Here is a 22,726-nt window from a genome sequence, read left to right as displayed (position 1 = left end):
ATTAGTGAGTGCGAAAGAGGAGTCGACAAGGGTGTGTGTGTCCGCGTGTGTACTGTATGTGCATGTACTGTACATGTATGTGTCTAGGGGAAATCACTTAACAAATCCATGTCCTGCACATTTGTATTTGTGTTCATGTGTTTGAACCGTGTGTGAATGTGTGTGTCACTGGCAGAGGAAACTGGGTGGAGTCCGCAGCTGAGATGATTGACGCTGACGTCTACATCAACACAAACAGTGCCCCAGCCACTGCCCTCCTCTTCCCACCCCTCCATCCTCCTACCACCCCCCCCAGACACCAAAACATTGGACAACGGTCCAAGAAATACCCACACAATAACACACACAGACTTAAAGAGATATCCTCAGAGAATTCAAATCCAGCAGATTTAAGACATTCTTTCCCCAACAGACTTAAAACAGTAAGAAACTATTCAGAACAAATTGATATGAAGAATTATGTACTTAAGGACATTAAACATGTTCCTTCCTCTGAAATGAGCCATTGGAATAGTTGGAATGACTCAGATCATATTAGTTTACGGTGCAGGATAGAATCAATATCTTTCTGGCATAATCTGACTGCAGATGCTTGTAGGGGGGAAGTAAAACAGTGTTCACACCTAGCCTATTGTCACGATCGTTGGAATCATACTCGGACCAATGTGCAGCGTGATCTGGGTTCCACATCTTTTTAAATTTAAAGTAAGTGAACCACACAACAAAACAATAAAGAATAAACTAAACGTGACGATAATGGAGTGCAAACATGCAACTACACATAAACAATATCCCACAAAACACAGGTGGAAAAAATGCTACTTAAATATGATCCCCAATTAGAGACAACGATTACCAGCTGCCTCTAATTGGGAATCACACAAAATCACATCAAAATCATAGAAAAACTAGAACCCCACATAGAAACAATAAACTAGACTAAACCCCCAGTCACGCCCTGACCTACTCCACCATAGAAAATAAGGGCTCAATATGGTCAGGATGTGACAGCACCCCCCCACCCAAAAGGTGCGGACTCCGGCCGCATAACCTGAAACCAAACGGGAGGGTGCTCTGGTGCGGGCTGAAGAATCCGCTCATCCCGCGGATCCAGCCATGGACCCAGGCTGAACACTGTAACTGGACTGGAACTCGGTGCAGAGGAAGACTCCTGCAATGGAGCTGACTGGACACTGTGTTTGGAAGCTCCGGACCGTTGACCGTCGCCGGAGGTTCCGAACTGTGGACCGTCTCAGGAGGTTCCTGGACTGTGGACCGTCGTTGGAGGTTCCGGACTGTGGACCGTCGTTGGAGGTTCCGGACTGTGGACCGTTGTTGGAGGTTCCGGACCATGGACCGTCGTTGGAGGTTCCGGACTGTGAAACGTCGCCGGAAGCTCTGGACTGGGAAACTTTGCCAGAAGCTCTGGACTGGGGACCGTCGCCGGAAGCTCTGGACTGGGAAACGTCGCCGGAAGTTCTGGACTGGGAAACGTCGCCGGAAGCTCTGGACTGGGAAACGTCGCTGGAAGCTCTGGACTGGGAAACGTTGCCGGAAGCTCTGGACTGGGAAACGTCGCCGGAAGCTCTGGACTGGGGACCATCGCCAGAAGCTCTGGACTGGGAACCGTCTCCGGAAGCTCTGGACTGGGAAACGTCGCCAGAAGCTCTGGAATGGGGACCGTCGCCGGAAGCTCTGGACTGGGAACCGTCGCCGCACACTGGAGACATGGTGGGTAGAACTGGCACAGGACATACTGGGCTGTGAAGGCACACTGGAGACCTGGTGGGTAGAGCTGGCACAGGACATACTGGGCTGTGAAGGCACACTGGAGACCTGGTGGGTAGAGCTGGCACAGGACATACTGGGCTGTGAAGGCACACTGGAGACCTGGTGGGTAGAGCTGGCACAGGACATACTGGGCTGTGAAGGCACACTGGAGACCTGGTGGGTAGAACTGGCACAGGACATACTGGGCTGTGAAGGCACACTGGAGACCTGGTGGGTAGAGCTGGCACAGGACATACTGGGCTGTGAAGGCACACTGGAGACCTGGTGGGTAGAGCTGGCACAGGACATACTGGGCTGTGAAGGCACACTGGAAACCTGGTGGGTAGAGCTTTTCAACGCGCCTGCGCTGCAGCATACTCCTTTCCACAACCTCTCTCCGGTATCTCTCATTACCTTCTTATACCGACTCCCACACAGGCTCTGGCACACTCCCCAGTTCTGCCGACCACCCCATGTGCCACCCATCCCCCCCCCAAAAGAATTGGGCTGTCTTTTGGGCTTTCTCTGTGGCCGCGAACCCCGGGCGTCGTCGCTGTCCACCCTTTTCTCCTTGCGTCTCCAGCCAAGGAAGGCGATCCTCTCCTGCCGGGATTTCCTCCCAAGTCCAGGATCCCTTCCCATCCAGAATCTTCTCCAAAGTCCATGTTCCTGGGCACGCTGCTTGGTCCTGTTTTGGTGGGATATTCTGTCACGATCGTTGGAATCATACTCGGACCAACGTGCAGCGTGATCTGGGTTCCACATCTTTTTTAATCTAAAGTAAGTGAACCACACAACAAAACAATAAAGAATAAACGAAACGTGACGATAATGGAGTGCTAATATGCAACTTACACATAAACAATATCCCACAAAACACAGGTGGAAAAAATGCTACTTAAATATGATCCCCAATTAGAGATAACGATTACCAGCTGCTTCTAATTGGGAATCATACAAAATCACCAACATAAAAAAACAAAACCAGAACCCCACATAGAAATAATAAACTAGACTAAACTCCCAGTCACGCCCTGACCTACTCCACCATAGAAAATAAGGGCTCGCTATAGTCAGGACGTGACACCTATAGAATATCCAGGGGAAAGGTGTTCACAGATTAAGCCGAGGGAGATGGGTGTCTCACAGATTTGTTTCAGATTCCAACCTCGCAGACTCGCAGCCAAGGATAACACTCAAATAATCAGGGGAGAGTTGTGTTAAAGTCACACACAAGTGACTTCTTATCAAAAGTCAAGATACTGACTGACTAGGCAGTGCCATGACTGGGGTTTTTGCAATTATACAGTGGCATGCACTCATCCATTGTTTATCAGGTTCTGTGTAATGTTACGCTAGAACTAATAGTCAGTTAAGAACAAATTCTTATTTACAATGACGGTCTACCCCGGACAAACTCTCCCCTAACGACGCTGGGCCAATTGTTCGCCGCCATATGGGACTCCCAATCACAGTCGGTTGTGATACAGCCCGGGATCGAATCTAGGTCTGTAGTGACTCCTCTAGCGCTACAATGCAGTGCCTTAGACCGCTGCACCACTCAGGAACCCTAAACCTATGACCTATGCATCTGACCCAGGTCGACAACCAACTCACCAACCTGCTAGCCCTCTTCAGCAGTACTCCATCCAACCAACCACCCTGTAGTCCAGGGAGTTAGCGCGGCTTGCTAACCCTGAGACTCAGTGCTGCTTGCTAGCCCTGAGACTCAGTGCTGCTTGCTAGCCCTGAGACTCAGTACTGCTTGCTAACCCTGAGTCTCAGTGTGTCTTGATAATGCTGAGCCTTCCCAACGCCTTGGACCAGAGCAACCAGCCAACCTACAAAACATCCCGCGCTCCGCTCTGCTCCCCATCCACCATTCGCCCTGATTACACAACAGGGAATTCCACAGAGAACCATTTCCCCATTAGGCTGTAACAGGAAGGGGAAGGAAGGGGGAGTGCCTGGTCCAGCCTGGTCCGTGTTTTATTATGATGGCTGAGATAACAGCAGGCCTCTTGTTTACGCCTTTCTCACCTCAGCAATCACACTAAAACTCCCCCACAGGCCAGTGTGAGTATGTGTGTGTGTGTGTGTGTGTGTGTGTATTTTTGTTGATGTTTTGGTGCCCAGCATTGCTCTGGTATGGAACACTTAAGCCTGTGTAGATTGTGTAAGTGCAACTATAAGGTCTCTCTGTTGCGTGGGAATACAGCCGCCACAGGGTCTCACTGTAATCCACAGACCTGTGTGTGAGCGCAGAGGTATGGTTTTACTACTGTTGACAACACAATTAGGGTGTGAGAAGTGAACAAACATGGGGTTCTGCTTTGGATACGTAAGTCCACGCCTGGACACAACTGATATGTACAGTTTGTTTTTCAACCAATCCACACATTTCTTGTTTACAATCTATAGTTTTGGCAAGTTGGTTAAGACATCTACTTTGTCCATGACATAAGTCATTTTTCAAACAATTGTTTACAGACAGATTATTTCACTTAAAATTCACTGCATCACAATTCCAGTGGGTAAGAAGTTTACATACACTAAGTTGACTGTGCCTTTAAACAATTTGGAAAATTCCAGAAAATTATGTCATGGCTTTAGAAGCTTCTGACATAATTTGAGTCAATTAGAGGTGTACCTGCGGATGTACTTCAAGGCCTTCAAACTCAGTGCCTCCTTGCTTGACATCATGGGAAAATCAAAAGAAATCAGCAAAGACTTCAGAAAAAAAATTGTACACCTCCACAAGTCTGGTTCATCCCTTTGGAGCAATTTCAAAATGCCTGAAGGTACCACGTTCATCTGTACAAACAATAGTACGTATAAAGTATAAACATCATGGGACCACGCAGCCTTCATACCGCTCAGGAAGGACACGCGTTCTGCCTCCTAGAGATGAACGTACTTTGGTGCGAAAAGTGCAATTCAATCCCAGAACAACAGCAAAGGTCCTTGTAAAGATGCTGGAGGAAACAGGTATAAAAGTATCTATATCCACAGTAAAAACAAGTCCTATATCAACATAACCTGAAAGGCCGCTCAGCAAAGATGAAGCCACTGCTCCAAAACCGCCATAAAAAAGCCAGACTATGGTTTGCAACTGCACATGGGGACACAGATTGTACTTTTTGGAGAAATGTCCCCTGGTCTGATGAAACAAAAATCGAACTGTTTGACCATAATGACCATCTTTATGTTCGGAGGAAAAAGGGGGAGGCTTGCAAGATGAAGAACACCATCCCAACCGTGAAGCACAGGGGTGGCAGCATCATGTTGTGGAGGTGCTTTGCTCCAGGAGGGACTGGTGCACTTCACAAAATAAATGGCATCACGAGGAAGGACAGTTATGTAGATAGATTGACGCAACATCTCAAGACATCAGTCAGAAAGTTAAAGCTTGGTCGCAAATGGGTCTTCCAAATGGACAATGACCCCAAACATACTTCCAAAGTTGTGGCAAAAAGGCTTAAGGACAACAAAGTCGAAGTATTGGAGTGGCCATTACAAAGCCCTGACCTCAACCCTATCGAACATTTGTGGGCAGAACTGAAAAAGTGTGTGCGAGCACGAGGCCTACAAACCTGACTCAGTTACACCAGCTCTGTCAGGAGGAATGGGCCAAAATTCACCCAACTTATTGTGGGAAGCTTGTGGAAGGCTACCCAAAACCTTTGACCCAAAAACAATTTAAAGACAACGTATGTAAACTTCTGACCCACTGGGAATGTGATGAAATAAACAAAAACTTAAATAAATCATTCTCTCTACTATTATTCTGACATTTCACATTCTTAAAATAATGCGTTGATCCTAACTGACCTAAGACAGGGAATTTCTACTAGGATCAAATGTCAGGAATTGTGAAAAACTGAGTTTAAATTAATTTGGCTAAGGTGTATGTAAACTTCCGACTTCAACTGTACAAGTGTGCATGTGAGCAGAGCTGTATGGTATCACTAGTGTACACAAAGCGAGGTGTGGATATCATGCATCACTGAAGCATGCATGAGAGCACCAGCTGCTCCGGACGACTGTGTGATCACTCTCTCTGTAGGAACTACAGCCCCGGGTTCAATCCCAGTCGGCCATGACCAGGAGCCATGACCGGCCACACCCTCGGATGACGCTGGGCCAATTGTGCATGGGCGGTGTACAATTGGCCCAGCGTCATCCGAGTTAGGGGAGTGTCTGGCCGGGTTGATTTCTTTGGCTTATCATGCTCCAGTAACTCCTTGTGGCATGCCGGGCGTCTGCAAGCTGCCTCAAGTTGTCAGTTGGACAGGGTGTCCTACGACACATTGGTGCGGCTGGCTTCTGGGTTAAGAAGCCGCACGGCTCGGCAGGTCATGACGCATGGCTCTCAACGTTCCCCTCTCCCGAGTCTGTTGGGGAGCTGCAGCGAACAGACAAGATCCTAAATTCCAATTAGATATCACAAAAAAAGGGCAGTCAACTTGAGTTACTCAATGAGAAGGAGCAGCACTAAACTAGCCTGCAACGTCACTAGCTCAAACTATGCATGTTATGACCACATCTAAACTTTCATTTGGCTTCAGTGTGCTATTGACTCTTCATTTAGGAATGAATGGTGTCAAGTGATCGATGGCTTTGTCCATTCATACAGTGTATACAGTAATTGGCCGGTGCCCACTCATGCACGTATCAAAAGCCTACTAAAGGTATACTAATGCCCCCTTTCTCCTCCTAGTCCCTTGTTGGTGGAGGACCTGCGTGTAGATGGATCATTGATAACCCTTATAATCCTTTAAAAGACTGACTCGATACCCCCCCCAGATGAACTGTTCCCTCGGGTCATGTAGACATGAATCATTAGACAAAGAGAGGGAGAGTGAGACTGACTTATGCTGCTCTTAGATATTGAGACATCCTCTCTTAAAAAGGACTGAGTGAGAGAAAGAAAGAAAGAAACAGAAAGAGGGGGAAAGAGTGACAGCGAAAGAGAAAGAGAGAAACAAGACGAGTGACTGACATCGCGCGGCATAAACTTGTTCTGCGAGCAATAAGAATTGAGGCGATAACTCTTTTGCTTTGAAACTTTAACAAGATAATAAGATAATCCAATGTTATTGTAGTGGGGGGATTGTAAAAAAGAGAAAGGGTTGTTAAGAATACAGGAGTGTAATTACCGGGTTTGTTGAAGCCAGGGGAGGCTAGTTGGCGGCAATTAGAGACTCCAACAGATAAGAGAGTAAGGAGAGAGAGAGAGAGAGAGAGAGAAGCTGGGCCAAACCAAACTTCCTTCAAAACAGTTTAACATTTCTGCTCCTTGCCAATGATGCATGCATTTCTCTTTCTCTCTCAATCTCTCTCTCTTTCTATCGCTCTCTCTATTGCTCTCTCTCTCTCTCTAGTGATGATCTCAGGCCTTCCACTGGTCTTCCAGAACCAGTGGTGTAAACTACTCAAGTAAAAATAGCTGTTGAGTCTTCCTGTCCTCTGCATGTTTCTCTCTCTCTATATACTGTATATATTTCATTCAGCTGCTGAGCTCTCCTCTCTTTCATACTTTCTCCGCTTATCTCTTTCTCAATCTTATCCAGCTGCTGTTCATCTCTTCTCCTCTGTCCTTCATGCCTTCTGCACTCTTTCCATTACCTTTCAGTCTTAACTAACCATGAGCACAGTCAAAGGCAACACAAGGCCATTTTGTCTTATAGCCACAACACCTCAATAAGTTTCCCTCAGATGCTATGTTCCCCCACTAATGGTTAAGGTTAGGATTTGGGGTGGGAAAGCTGATCCTAGATCTCTCATAGAGTAGATAGCCAATAGAAACTACCCAACTCTGCCTACCCCTGCTCTATAACCTCCTTTGCTTTCTCTCAACCAAATCCTATACGAAGCCAAGTGGGAACTAAGCAAGAAACTCTAGGTAGGCTTTCCCGGAGACCAACAGGGACTGCATTGATGTCTTGAGGTAGTGGAGGGGCATATCAAACAACGCCCTCTGAGACAACATGAGGTGGAACTATTAGAGGGCCAGAGCTACTGTACTGTATGAGACGGAAGGAAGTACACAGGCTGACCTTTCACCTCTGCTTCTCCATTCACTCTCAAAGAGGCCTTGTTGTTTGTCTTTCAGCCTTGGTCCTGAAGGAACCATGTGTGTGCTAGGTCATGCCAGTCCAGTCCTTGGTTCATTATGAAAGGCCTACATCTCACAATAGTGACACATTTGGTCAAGTCTTTGATGAATTTACGAAAGCCCAAAATCTCATAGTAGTGACAAATCTAGTCAAGATATACAAGGGCTACTAAAGTGTTAAATTTGTTGCCTGGTAACGATAATGCACCAAGACCAAAGTGTCGAGCAGAGGTAGTGTGGAAAGTCATAACATTGTGGTTATGATTTCACACCATGAAATGGGGCTTGTCTAGCAGCATTGCTAGCAATCACACACTCATTTTACACTAAGAACGGATCCCAGGGCTGTCCCAGTACATCTGAGCCTGGCTAACCAGTTGTCTTCATTCAGCGAATCAAAGCCGACCCAAACCAAGCCAAAACATCCCAGAGGATTGAGAGAGTGTGAGAGAGAGAGAGTGTGAGAGAGAGTGTGAGAGAGAGTGTGAGAGAGAGAGAGAGAGAGAGGGAGAGAGAGAGAGAGAGAGAGCGCTGAAGAATATAAGAGAAGAGGACAAGAGCACAAAAAAAGGATGTGAAAGACTTGGAGTAAGAGAGACCAACTCTAATGCACTACATCAAAAATCAAAAATGAGGCAGATCTCTTGAAGTTTCCTTCCTTTCCTCTCCTTTGATATTCAACTCTATACATCCGACAGTGAAATGAGGAGCTGGATGTATTTCCACAAGATTCTTGAAAGACATGCTGCAATTAGTTGCGGGGAGACTATTTTTTTATCCTTTTGGTTGGAGGGGTACGCCCCTTCTGTCTTCTGGTATGTGGAGTACAATAACATGTACACTCTGAGGCTGAACACAGCTGAGACACAGTTGAAGATACAGGCCAACGCCGACAACGTGGCCTCAAGATGTGAAATAGCACTATACATAAAGGCCTACAGTACACAAACAAACACATGCATGAACGCACACACACATGCAAACTAAGAAACATAGACACACACAAACATACACGGGGGGGGGGGCACTCACACCACATACACACGCACATGCATTTACTCACACTAAAACACACTCACTCACACGCATTAACACAGACACACACATAGTGGCTAACTGAATACTGCTGTGATGTTTACACCCTTGTATTGTTCCCAGTTCCCAGACAGAGCTTGAGTCTTCTTACAGCCTGGGAATTGATGCATTATCTCTGTACTGTATATCTGTGCATAACTTAATGTGCAGAACATACTGTACTACATTCCGAAAGGAATGTAGGTACAGTGAGAGGAAGGGGGAGACGGATGGAGGGAGGAGAGGACTTGGAGGATAGGGAAACTAAATGTAGTGAGGAAAGGGGGGATAGATGGTTGAAAAGAGAGGAAGGGAAGAGAGGGGGAATCATTAGAGGGAGGAGAAGAATGGAATATAGAGGGGAGATGAATGGAGGATGGTAGAAGAAGGAGAGAACTCACCAGGCCAGCGATGGGAGTGGGTAATCTGTTGATTTTCTTCACCAAGCCAGGTTTGATGGCGCTCAGCAACCTGAGGGGGAGAGAGAGAGAGAAAGGATAGATAGAGATAAGACTTCTACACCATGGAATATAGATAACATCTGTAAAAAAAAAACTAAATGTACATCCAACTTAAAAAACGTGAAAAAAGTAATATATAATATCTAATCAGGTGCAGGACAGAATCAGACGCACAAAAGACAACGTTTCAATCCGTGTTGGATCTTCATCAGGTCATGAAAAAACAAGTTAAAAAAGAAAGAGTAAATGAAAGAAGGAATCCTATGTGGCTGTGTTTGGAGGTTAGTGGTGACACGGGCTCTAAATCAGTTGGAAGGACTCAAGGACATACAGAAAGGCCTTGAGACTTTAATACACACACACGCACACACACACACACACACACACACACACACACACACACACACACACACACACACACACACACACACACACACACACACACACACACACACACACACACACACACACACACACACACACACACACACACACACACACGTGGTGTACGATCATACTCTATCTCAGTGTGCCTTTACTGTATCCAGTCATGTGTTATTCCTGAGGAAGTGGGCATGAGTGGTTGGGATAATGTTGTCAGGTCATGGATCACAACACATTACAAAAACACACACAGACAGAGTACTGTAGCTATAATACATCACTGTACACACGCACTTCTTTCAAAAACATGGGAAGACATGAGACACCCCTTTTGAAGTCCATCCACCACCCCTCTCTACTTAAGGCGACCGCCTCAAAAACAAAACATGAGAAAAAATTGGGGTGAGGGTGTCAAAGCCAAACAGATCATTTCCTTGCGGTCCAACCCTTCCCTTGTTTAGAGAGAGCTCAAGGTCAAACAGGGGACATTCTCCAACTTCCTCCCAAGGTGCAATGTTTTTTTAGAACACTTCAGAGGGGATGTTCTAGTCTTATCTGATCCTAGGTCTGTTCCTAAGTCAAGTTATTGATGTTCCACCTGAGGAAGGTACAAGAGTTCCACCTATCTGATTCCAGACCTGTTACTACAGTACATCCTGTTATTGCGGAATGCACTACAAGATTCTCCACTTTTCCTAGTATTATCTGATCCCAGACCTGCTCCTAAGTTCTGTTATTGCTATTCTACGTAAGGAATGCACTTCAAAGTTCATCCTTTGTTCGTCATCAAAGTCAGAGCCAAAAATCGTCTGGTGATAACCATCTCTAAGGTTACGTTATGATGCACCTGGAAGACAATGTGATTCTACCTGAAACGCTGAGTGGAAAAGTGGAGTGTTTGAGTTGTAGATGGATGGCTGCGGATGGCGAGATATGGAAAGGATTAGGCGTATGGTTGTAAGGGAGCCTCTGATTGTTGACAAAGGGGTTTTACGCTCGACTGGGTTCATAGAGAGAAATGGGAGAAAGTGTATTTTTCTGTGATAGGGGTTATTGACAATATGGTAAGATAAAAGCTGATCATTCAATGGTGGTAGGGCTGGGCGATATGACCAAAATCTCATATCCCGATATAGGTCATTTCATATTCCGATAACGAAACATATCACGATACAGCACATTTCCCGTAAATTCAATGAAAAAATAGTTTATATAAAATGACCACATGTAAAGGCCTATTTCTTATTACATTTGGAATTATACTCAACAAATAAAAAGTACTTACTCATATTTGAATATTTCTCCTTTTATTTAGAACCTTTGTGCAAATGTTCAATTAAGCATGTGACAAAATATAAAATATGAATAATATAATCTAAAATCTAAAAAGGTAAATAGAAAATACTTCAACTATAGTTGCAAACAAAATAAATTGGCCTAAAACGTGAATATGGTCTAAAATATCCAAACCTGTTACGGTTCTCGTCTGGTGAAGGAGAAGCGGACCAAAATGCAGCGTGGTATTTTTGAGACATGTTTAATAACGATGAAAACGAACAATACAAAAACAACAAACGGAACGTGAAAAACCAATACAGCCTATCTGGTGACAACAAACACAGAGACAGAGAACAATCACCCACGAAATACTCAAAGAATATAGCTGCCTAAATATGGTTCCCAATCAGAGACAACGATAATCACCTGACTCTGATTGAGAACTGCCTCAGGCAGCCATAGACTATGCTATACACCCCCAAGACAAAACACACCACGAAAAACCCATGTCACACCTTGGCCTGACCAAATAAATGCAGACAAACACAATATACTTTGACCAGGGCGTGACAAAACCAAACATAACTCTTTAATCGTAGAACTGTTTGAATTGTAGAACCAAACAAATGAATACAGGCCTAACAAATATTGGTCTGTACCAAATGTAAACATGGAACACTTTCCAGTTTAAACTATAGCAGCAAAATAAGGCTCACAAATAAATATCTAAAATATAACAAGTAAACAAAACACTCCTTCAAGTTTGAATGAACGTTACAGCATTTTTTTGGGGGGGGGGGTCTCAATCCTAGACTCTCTCCGTACTGTTTCACATGATTCTTGCGTAGGTGGTAAAAGAGACTAGTGGTGTTTGAGCCTGACCGGCCTGCTGCATCTTTTGCGGAGGGTGGTTTTCTGAGAGTGTGGTTTTCTGAGAGGGTGGTTTTCTGAGAGGGTGGTTTTCTGGGAGGGTGGTTTTCTGGGAGGGTGGTTTTCTGAGAGGTTGGTTTTCTGAGAGGGTGGTTTTCTGGGAGGGTGGTTTTCTGAGAGGGTGGTTCTCTGGGAGGGTGGTTTTCTGAGAGGGTGGTTTTCTGGGAGGGTGGTTTTCTGAGAGGGTGGTTTTCTGGGAGGGTGGTTTTCTGGTCCGTGTCAGACTTTTCAGACCCAAACCACGTCCACGCGACCGAAGTAGCCCCTCTTTTAGGTACAAGCTCCGTGTCTTCCCGCGCTTTGTGTCACGTTCACTCTCCTCCATGTTTGTTGGTGTTGCAAAATTCCCTTCCACACGTGCCGCAAAGCGTCGTCCAATTGACGAAAGATATTGCCTTAAGGAGTGCGATTTGCAACACAATGAAATAAACGATAGAGCATAATATGAAAGATAGACGTTTTTCTATCGTCACGCGATATATATCGTCATATCGCCCAGCCCTAAATGGCGGTGTTACAATTCTGCATGGATTTCCATAAAAATAAATGTTTATTTGGCCTGGAATGCGTTCAATGTTTTTAACATGATAAATTCGATAATTACTGTTATCCCGCATGCACACACACACACACACACACACACACACACACACACACACACACACACACACACACACACACACACACACACACACACACACACACACACACACACACACACACACACACACACACACACACACACACAGTTAGACAGCTTACAGACAGCAGAGACACACAATTCACATTTGAAGACTGCCTGTCACCCACCTAAGATGACCAATCTGTTTGAGTTGACCGCAGGGAAGCACCTCAAGCCCCATCATAGTCTCCAGAAGGGCTGTACTAAATCCCTAGGGTGTCTGTGAATTGCACCACACAAACAGACTCCACACACTGGAACTTAGAAGGAGGACCGAGACCTATAAATCTCCTAGATTTACTCCACTGTAAAGTAAAGTATGTTATGTCCACAGGATGAGGAACATGTCTGAAGGGAGGGGGGGGGGAGTAGAGACTATAGCCATAACACAGGTGTTCACACAATGTGAAGTATGTAGCTGACACTTTTATCACAGGCTGGGTGGGAGGATGCATGTGATTTATACACCACAGGAAAAGGGTTGAGGACTCAATGAGTAGTTCACTGTAGTTATTTATTTGTTTATTTACTGTCTCTATCTTATTCAAATGCTTTTAGGAGATGCAATAGGGATTACAGTTTTTTTCGATTGCTCAACGACAGTGGACACAACTGGAGTCACATGTGCAAAACTCTAACTACAGTCTGCACAGCAGCAGTTCATGTGGACCAAACTCTAGTTCGTTTTTCATTGCTTGAACACAGTTTTCAAAACTCTACACACTTATCCCATGACTTTAACCACAACCTGCACAACACTGTGGATTTACAGCACTTTGTTCAAACGCTTACACACTGCTGTCAAAACTGTGAACCACACATTCAAAACGGAATAGATTTCTGCCTTGTGCCTTTCAAACACTGCTGATTGCAATTTCAGCTGAAAGGCTAAGCAGGTGTCTTGTTTTAGACTTGTTAGTGAACACACACACATATTACAGTATATATAGGTAGAGCTCAGAAAGACTCATTTTGGAAATGGAACAAGGAAGATGGGTTCGTGGAGGGAGAAGGGTGGCAGGGAGAGGGCAGATGCGTGGAGGAAGACAAAGAAGACAAAGAGCTGTTATTTCAGATTAAATAAGGGCTACACTTATAGACCATGTCGTGAACCATGGTCTCTCATTGAGAGAGGCAGGGTTGAGGTTGCAACCCAATCTGCAAAGATTCACAGTGGCATCTGTAATGCGAATTTTCCATCATACAAACAGGTGAGAGTTACATCCTTACAGTAAATGAAAACATTACAGGAATCTATTTTGTATTGCAATTATAGAATATTTACACAGATATATATTACAGTAAGTTTGACTGTAAAATATATTTTTACAACAGGACCCAAAGGCTGCCCCCAACAGGGGGAAGAGGAAAAATATTTTCAGATGCGCAGGAAAATGCTATTGTTGACATGGTTGTTGTCAACAATGCAATAAAACTGCGGGAGATTCAAGATCGAGTGCTGGCTGATAATGATATATTTGAAAATGTTAATTCTGTCAGCACAACAACTATTGCTCGAGTCCTAAAGAAACACCAAGTTACAATGAAACAGTTATACACTGTACCATTCGAGAGAAACAGTGAACGGGTAAAAGAGCAAAGATACCAATATGTCCAGGTAAGACGTCTGAGGTTACGTACACAGCTATACAAAATATTTACAGTAAAAAAAATACTAGCATTTCTACAGTAAAACTGTGCACTTACTGTTTTTCAGAGAGTAATGGAGGTGGAAGCACTGGAAAGACCACATTCATTTGTATTTATTGATAAAGCTGGATTTAACCTTGCCAAAACACGGTGCAGAGGAAGGAATGTTATAGGTCAAAGGGCCACTGTGGAGATTCCAGGCCAAAGGGGGGGAAATATCACCATGTGTGCAGCAATGGCCAATGATGGTTTGCTTCTCAACACACCACTCATTGGCCCATACAACACAGAAAGGCTTATAGCTTTCCTAGAACAGCTCTATGCTCAGCTAGTGCCAGCAGAACAGGGGGAGCCAGTAAGAAACCCCCAAGTTTTTGTCATAGTTTGCGATAACGTTGCTTTTCACCATTCTGCAGCTGTCACAGATAGGTTTGCAGCACATCACAGATTTATGGTTTTGTACTTGCCTGCATATTCACCCTTCCTCAACCCAATAGAGGAGTTTTTCTCTGCCTGGAGGTGGAAAGTGTTTGGTCACCACCCACATGACCAAATGTCTCTTTTGGAAGCCATGCGTGCCGGATGTGAGGACACGAGTCCAGAGGACTGCCAGGGATGGATAAGGCACTCCAGAAGGTTCTTCCCCAGGTGCATGGCAAGAGAAAACATTAGATGTGATGTTGAAGAAAACCTGTGGCCTGATGCTAGAGAGAGGCAGGATTAGCCCCTCAATTATGTGTTCGAATTACAGTATGTACTTTTAGTTTCTACACTTTTTTTCTCATTACTGTAATTCCGTAAATTACTACAGACTATTGAAGCAAACCGCTAATTTTCATTTACCTTAAAGAATTGTTATGTTCTAAAAAATTTAATAAATCATGTGAAAGAATGTCACTCTTTTCTTTGAAGAAAATATTACTTTGTATGAAGTCAATGAAATTGTTCAAACTGTAAAGATGAAAAGTTTGTATTTTCTGTATTGGTGTTTGATGCTAGTGTTTTTACTCTCAGTGTGTTCTGAGTGTGTGTTATCTCAGTGAGGGTTGTGCATAGTGTTTGGCTGCTCTGAGCGTGTTTTGAGCCATGTGTTAAGAGTTGTGTTGCTTGGAATGAGTTTTGCAGGTAATGTGAACTGTTTAGCTCAGGTGACTGTTGGTAGTGCAGACTGTAGTTAGAGTTTTGCACATGTGACTCCAGTTGTGCCCACTGTCGTTTAGCAATCAAAAAAAACTGTAAATAACTCTGGACCAATGTCTTTTGACTTATTTTTTGTGTAACGGCGTTCTTCATTTGTCGCAAGAAAGTCGGACCGAAATGCAGCGTGTTGGTTACTCATGTCTTTAATGAAACAAATGACGATACATGAAATAACTTATAAATACAAAAACAACAAACGGAACGTGAAAAACCTATACAGCCTGTCTGGTGAACACTAACACAGAGACAGGAACATTCACCCACGAAATACAAAGTGAAACCCAGGCTACCTAAATACGGTTCCCAATCAGAGACAACGAGAATCACCTGACTCTGATTGAGAACCGCCTCAGGCAGACAAACCTATGCAACACACACCCCTAATCAGCCACAATCCCAATAACTAAAAAACCCCACTAAGAAATACAACAAACATAAACCCATGTCACACCCTGGCCTGACCAACTAATTAACTAAAACACAAAATACTAAGACCAAGGCGTGACATTTTGGGCAACAAATTCGGTGTTAAGCCCAAGTCACTCAACTCAAACTGTCGGTCTATAGCCCAAACATATATAGTCAACATTATAAAATGTGCACGTAATGTACAGTTAGCCTGGCTAACAAAGCCAAACTTGGTTATTTACTGCTGCTCTTTAATTAACATTACTTGTTATACGTATTTCTTTTTTTATAGGTATTTTCTTAAAACTGCATTGTTGGTTAAGGACTTGTAAGTACGCATTTCACTGTAAGGTCTACACCTGTTTCATTTGCCGCATGTGGCAAACACCATTTGATTTGATTTGATTACCCCAGTTGCACCACACGGTCTGGCATGCTAGGCTACTACTGTACAGTATAATCTGTGCATAAAGTGCTTTGAGCGCTTGGGAAAATTGCTCGATAAAGGCAACACTTATTGTGCCGAGCCACAAGGGGAAACGTACCTGAGGACACTGCCTACAGTAACGTGAAGGAGTTGCAAACGATGGGGAACACTTACTCGCACAGCAGGATCCCGTTCTCCAGGCCTCCCCTGAAGTCCTTGTCACCGAAGCATCTGCCTGTGACCGCCTGTCGATCAGAAAGGGAAAAACAAAGATGGCGTCAGCTCCCTTGTTCGTATTCCTCATTGCTCCTTCAACAGTTTAGGTGCTGCAGTGTTGGTTAAAAGTCATGCGCATCAGCTATTCCTTTTCCTCTGTCTCTGTGTGCCACCGTCTTTTCTCTTTCAAAAACACCCGTCTTTCCTTAGTTGAAGATAAATAACTACAAAATGCTATGTTTTTTAACATTTGGCTACTTCAATAGCACATGAAGAAGCATGGCCGGCCGAAGCGGATGAAAGAGAGTGAGCATCCCACATCAAACTGTACATCATCGTCCACTAACCAAAAACTCCAATAACCTTTGTTCTTGGCGCTTAAAGCTTTTCCTCCACAAACCTCCAGATAAAACCGCCAGAGCGAAGAGGAAGAGAACAAGAAACTAAGTCTATTCGGTAACGCTTGCTAGTTCACAGCGCTAGCTAACAAGCGGTACGCTAACAAGCTTGACATAAGCTGCCATCATCCCCACAAAATCGCTCTCTGGGGCTGCTCCAGGCCACTAATTGGTTGTGACATAAGAGATTAATCTCTACTAGTAGTTCAGTGGTCTCTTGGTGGGGGTAAGCTATACGTTTGCATGCTGTTGCATGACTGGACTAAGTCAACATTTGTCACTGTGGTCTAAGGCCTAGCCTAGCTTAGCCTATACATCCGAATAGGATATTTGGATGTATAGGCTAGGCTGTATTGTTCAAATGTACATTTGTTATTTTCAATCTTAACTGCAACACATTTTTTTAGCATCCAAAGATGACAGTATGCTTATATACTTCAGACTGGTATCAGGTGCAGTATCATAGAAAAGCACTGAAAAAGCTCCTTCCAATTTCAAGCAGAGCAACACTTAGAGAAAGCATTGACTAATGTCAGCATGCTAATACAACTTATGATGGAAACCTCAGCAAGTTAGAGTACCTGTTCACCTCTTGACCTTTCAAGGTTCCTTGACCTCTAACCTGGACGGTTATGTGTACAGAAGGACATCCTCCTCACACACATCCCAAATCCTGGCAAACACAATGTTTACAACACACACACACACACACACACACACACACACACACACACACACACACACACACACACACACACACACACACACACACACACACACACACACACACACACACACACACACACACACACACACACACACACACACACACACACACACACACACAAAAACTAATTACAACCGTTTTACTCAAATATCAGCAGTACTTACTTTAATAATCTCTCCTCACTCAAAAAACACCTCTAACCTCCCCGCTGTCAGACTTGTAAGAGCCAGACAAAGTTAAAAGTCATTCATTTTCACATAGCAAAGAATAGCCATTTAAAAAGTAGCCTATCTTTGGATCGTTCATTTGGAAGCCAAAACAATTAGGGGATTAAATTCCCTGACTGATACATTTATTAGTACAGCTGTGGAAAATGTGTGGAGATTGGGGATATACAACGACTGGCTGGCTGGGGTGTGCATTTCTGTCAGTTCTTTGGCTCATTTGGACTTGGACGGTGTACAAAATAAACGGACTGCTGTATGTCAGTGAGTAGGCCAAAATGTTGATCTGTGTTGGGTGGTGGGTGAAACAAGCCCTACCACCTGGTGTGTGTGTTACAGATCCGGCTAGTGTGCTGACGTTGGGGCCATTCACTACGACTATTCATACGGTGGGTGAGAATTGTGAACCCGGCATTGTCTTCCCATTGACGACAAAAGTGATGAGAGACGACATTCTTTTTGGGAGGCCTGTGTCACTGTGTGAGGTCCAAACGTCCAAACATTAACCTGTCAGAAAGCATTTGGTCCAAATTATGAGCATCATTTTGAATTGCTGTATAGTTTTCAGTTTATAATAATATAGTGCAATGTAGACTAATACAGTGTCAGACTCCAAAGTAAAGTATCAGCCTAGATGTGCTTTAATACAGCAGCATATTTCACTCTAGTGGTGATGACCTTGATATATCAACACATGAGCTAAAATTGAGGGTAACGGCAATGTCTACCAGGCTTGAATAATGGCTTATGTCAACCTGGTGTCCACTGATTCACCTGATGTGGACTCGAGGCATAGAGGGCATCAGCAGATGGCTGTGTTTCACCAACTGAACAGGGCTGGGGGATACAGTATGACATCTGGTTATTTTTTACCACACAGAAAGAGCTGCAATGTACTGTAGCAGAGGGACAAAACTGCACCCACTCATTCAACCAGGCTGTTTCACGCAAACTGGCCCACAGCAGTTTTGTTTCACTAAAGAATCATTCTTTTAAAGGAAATTGGGAAGCTCGAAAATACGACGACGACACATGTGTGTCACTAAAGAATCATTCTTTTAAAGGAAATTGGGAAGCTCGAAAATACGACGACGACACATGGCTTCACATACAACTATGAAGTAAATAACCAACAAAGCTCAATAAAAGTGCCTCAAGCCACAGCCTCAAAATGCACTGCCCTCGGGGTTACGTCCATAAACCTGCATTAAGTCTTCCTGGTCTGGAGGCTGGCTATAACACCGCCTGCGATTGGCCAATTGGACGTCTGGGCTCAGAATATTGAGGGGCTCTGTTTTTCTCCTTGCCTGGCCCCTTTTTGGCAGCCACTGTAATTGTTAAAGACCCTGTAATTCCTGCATGTCTGCTTGTCTCATACGAGCTGCCTCGACACACAGACAACACAGAGACCCGCTAAAACTGAAAGGAAGCTGGTAGAACTCGCGCAGGCCTTAGGCCCACCACCACACCCAGGCTTACCTCATCATAGAGATTTCTGGCTGGGGGGGGGGGGGGGGCTGATCGCTAAAGCAGGCCATTCCTGGCTAATATAGCCCCTCTGGGACTTGTATCAGGAAGCTATAGTCTAACACGGCAGTAAAAGCTGAATTAGTTCCTAGCACACCAAGGGAGGGTCCTTAGACTGGAGCCTTACTGTACTGTGACAGGTTCAATTGAATAAACACACAACTCCCTGAGTAAAAATGGCCTTGGGGTCAAGCGCCCAGGAGAGTTTGACCCCAAAGTCTAATTGACCCTTTCGTCTAGTTCAAAGTTGAAAACCCTTTAATCCAGTTCAAAAGTCAAAAGCCCTTTAGACAAAATCCTGTGACATAAGACCCATCAAAGGGCCAACATTTTCCTGAACAGATGTCTCTCTTTCTGGAAATAGACTTAACTGGACCCATAGGGCCCAGCCAATGAAAACAGAACTATTACCATATGGTAATCTCTGGGGTATTTCCGTGGAAAGCTACCTGTCCCAAATGAATAACCGGTAATTCCAGGTTCACGAAAGGCATGTTTCCGTGACTGCAGGAGTGTAGTATGATGTCCCATCTAGGGATGAAAAGGGTCGGAAACGTTCCGGTAAATTTCCAAAATTTTTCCTGAAATTATCCATGGGAAGATAAACCCGGGATTTTGGGGAATTCTAAGTTAACTTATAACAGTGAACCTTTTTTGTGGGATACACATAAGGCAAGTCTAGGTCTTGTGGCAAATTTTGGTTAAACTATCCCCAATTCAATGGGATTGTAACCCTCTGTATGCACAGTGCATTCTTCCATCACATGTACAGCTGACTCTCAAGATCTTGCAGACTAATGAAATGCTGTTGAGCCCACACTACTACACTGTCTGAGCCAAGGACTACATGCATTCTTGTAAGTTTTGATTACAATACTGGGTGGGGTGAAAACATTTTATGACATACATTATTTTTTGTTAACTAGTAAATAGTAGCCTACAGCAAAGTGTGTTTAAATAATTTCTAACTTGTTTACCATTTCTGCTAGTTAGTTTTTGCTACCATGTGGGTTTTAGCTTGCTCGAGCCTGCTAACTAATGAGTGTTAATTCACCTGTTTCCATACATGTTTCATTTAAAAAAATGTATTTTACAAAGGAGTTGTTTAATCTAACTGCTTAAAAATGTATCTGTACATGGAATTGTGTTTGGGTATTATTATGTTTAAGAAGTGGACATTGAGGAGGTCCAGGGAGAAGACATGGAAGCCTGAGAGGAAGACAACCAAAGCTTTAGTTTCTAGACTATCATTTTACAGATGTATGTTGAAAACGTTTTTGGGAGATGAGATGGATCATTGGGGATCATTCAATATTCCCTTTCTTTTGCTGTTCAGGGAAATCATTCCATGTGAAGAGTCAACTCATTTAACTAAAGTTAATTCGTAACTCAATTGTATTATTTTGGAAGGATTTAATCATTTGCAATTATGTCTACTTATGATAAGGTAAAAGGTTTCTTTCTGTCTCCACAGGATATGGTAAATATATCCAATGCAAAAAACATCTACATTTAAATGCTATTAATATTAATTTGCATATATTTCCGTTCATTCCCATATATTCCCGTTAAATCCTAGTGTGAATAACTAGTGTTATTCGGCAAAGCCTAGCCAGAGATCATGGTTTTATAAAGTAACATGTACAGTATACAGTGCCTTCAGAAAGTATTCACACCTCTTTACTTTTCCCACATTTTTTGTTGTGCTACAGACGGAATTTAACATTTTTTAAATTGAGATTTTGTTTCGACACACAATTTCCCATAATGTTAAAGTGGAATTCTGCTTGTAGAAACTGTTCTAAATTGGTTATAAAATTAAAATCTGAAATGTATTCAACCTCTTTGTTATGGCATGCCTAAATAAGTTCAGCAGTAAAAATATGCTTAACAAGTCACATAAATTGCATGGACTTTGTGTGCAATAGTTTTAACATAATTTTTTAAAAGACTACCTCATCTCTGTACCCCAGTACATACAATTATCTGTAAGGTCCCTCAGTCGAGCAGTGAGTGTCAAGCATAGATTCAATCACAAAGACAAGGAAGGTCTTCCAATGCCTTGCAAAGAAGAGCACCTATGGGTAGATGGGTAAAAAAAGCAGACATTGAATATCCCTTTGAGGATGGTAAAAGTTATTAAATACACGTTGGATGGTGTATCAATACAGCCAGTCACTACAAAGATACAGGCGTCCTTCCTAACTCAGTTGCCAGAGAGGAAGGAAACCACTCAAGAGATTTCACCAATGGTGACTTTAAAACAGTTAATGGCTGTGAAAACTGAGGATGGATTAACAACATTTTAATTACTCCACAATACTAACCAAATTGACAGATTGAAAAAAAGGAAGCCTGTACAGACTAAAAATATCTAAGAAATTAACTACATGTCCTGAATACAAAGCGTTATGTTTGAGGCAAATCCAACACAACACATTATTGAGCACCACTTCATATTTTCAAGCATGGTGGTGGCTGCATCATGTTATGGGTATGCTTGTTGAATCAAATCAAATCAGATTTTATTGGTCACATACACATGTTTAGCAGATGTTAATGCGAGTGTAGCGAAATGATTGTCATCAGCAAGGGAGTTTTCCTAGAAGGAAACCTGGTTCAGTCTGCTTTCCATCAGACTCTGGGAGATTAATTCACCTTTCAGCAGGACAATAACCTAAAACACATGGCAAAATATACAATGGAGTTGCTTACCAAGATGACATGAAATGTTCCTGAGTGGCCCGGTTACATTTGTGACATAAATTGGCTTGAAAATCTATGGAAAGATTTGAAAATAGCTGTCTAGAAATGATCAACAACCAACTTGACAGACCTTGAAGAATAAAAAAAGATATAATGTGCAAATGTTGCACAATCCAGGTGTGGAAAGCTCTTGGAGACCAGAAGGACAGCTGCAATCTCACAGCTGTAATCTCTGCCCAAGGTGACTATAACATGCGGGTCCTCAGGGGTGCAAATACTTCTGTAAATTAGATATTTGTGACCCGTTTCAGGAAACTCGGCATATGTCACAAATCATGACTTCACAGGAGAGACATTTTAAGTTTTATTTTTTAATGTGTTGTTTTGGCAGAAATGCCTTCTGGAACATGTGAACTTTCATGTGCCTTAATAAAAAACTTGTATGCCATCTGTAAATACCAATAAAATTGTTAAATTACGAGCCTTGTTGGTTAAGCCACAGAAAAAGTCAGCAACCTTCCCACTAGCCATGATTGGCTGAGATAA

General features: G+C 43.4%; 1 protein-coding gene across 3 annotated transcripts in view; it reads right to left on the bottom strand.

Moving 5' to 3' along the window:
* LOC135546021 (LIM and calponin homology domains-containing protein 1-like) overlaps positions 1-22,726 on the bottom strand; it is a 164,779-nt gene that overhangs the window by 83,744 nt on the left and 58,309 nt on the right. For all 3 annotated transcript variants that reach the window (XM_064974077.1, XM_064974078.1, XM_064974079.1), the window contains exons 2-3: positions 16,557-16,627; positions 9,364-9,433 (exon numbers count right to left, since the gene is read on the bottom strand). In XM_064974077.1, the coding sequence (XP_064830149.1) occupies positions 9,364-9,433; positions 16,557-16,627 (141 nt within the window). The remainder of the gene's footprint in view (positions 1-9,363; positions 9,434-16,556; positions 16,628-22,726) is intronic.

This window comes from Oncorhynchus masou, chromosome 9, assembly GCF_036934945.1.
Source record: "Oncorhynchus masou masou isolate Uvic2021 chromosome 9, UVic_Omas_1.1, whole genome shotgun sequence".
NCBI lineage: Eukaryota > Metazoa > Chordata > Actinopteri > Salmoniformes > Salmonidae > Oncorhynchus > Oncorhynchus masou.
The sequence above is the reverse complement of the archived record's forward strand: the minus strand, read 5'-3'. Positions and strand labels throughout refer to the sequence as shown.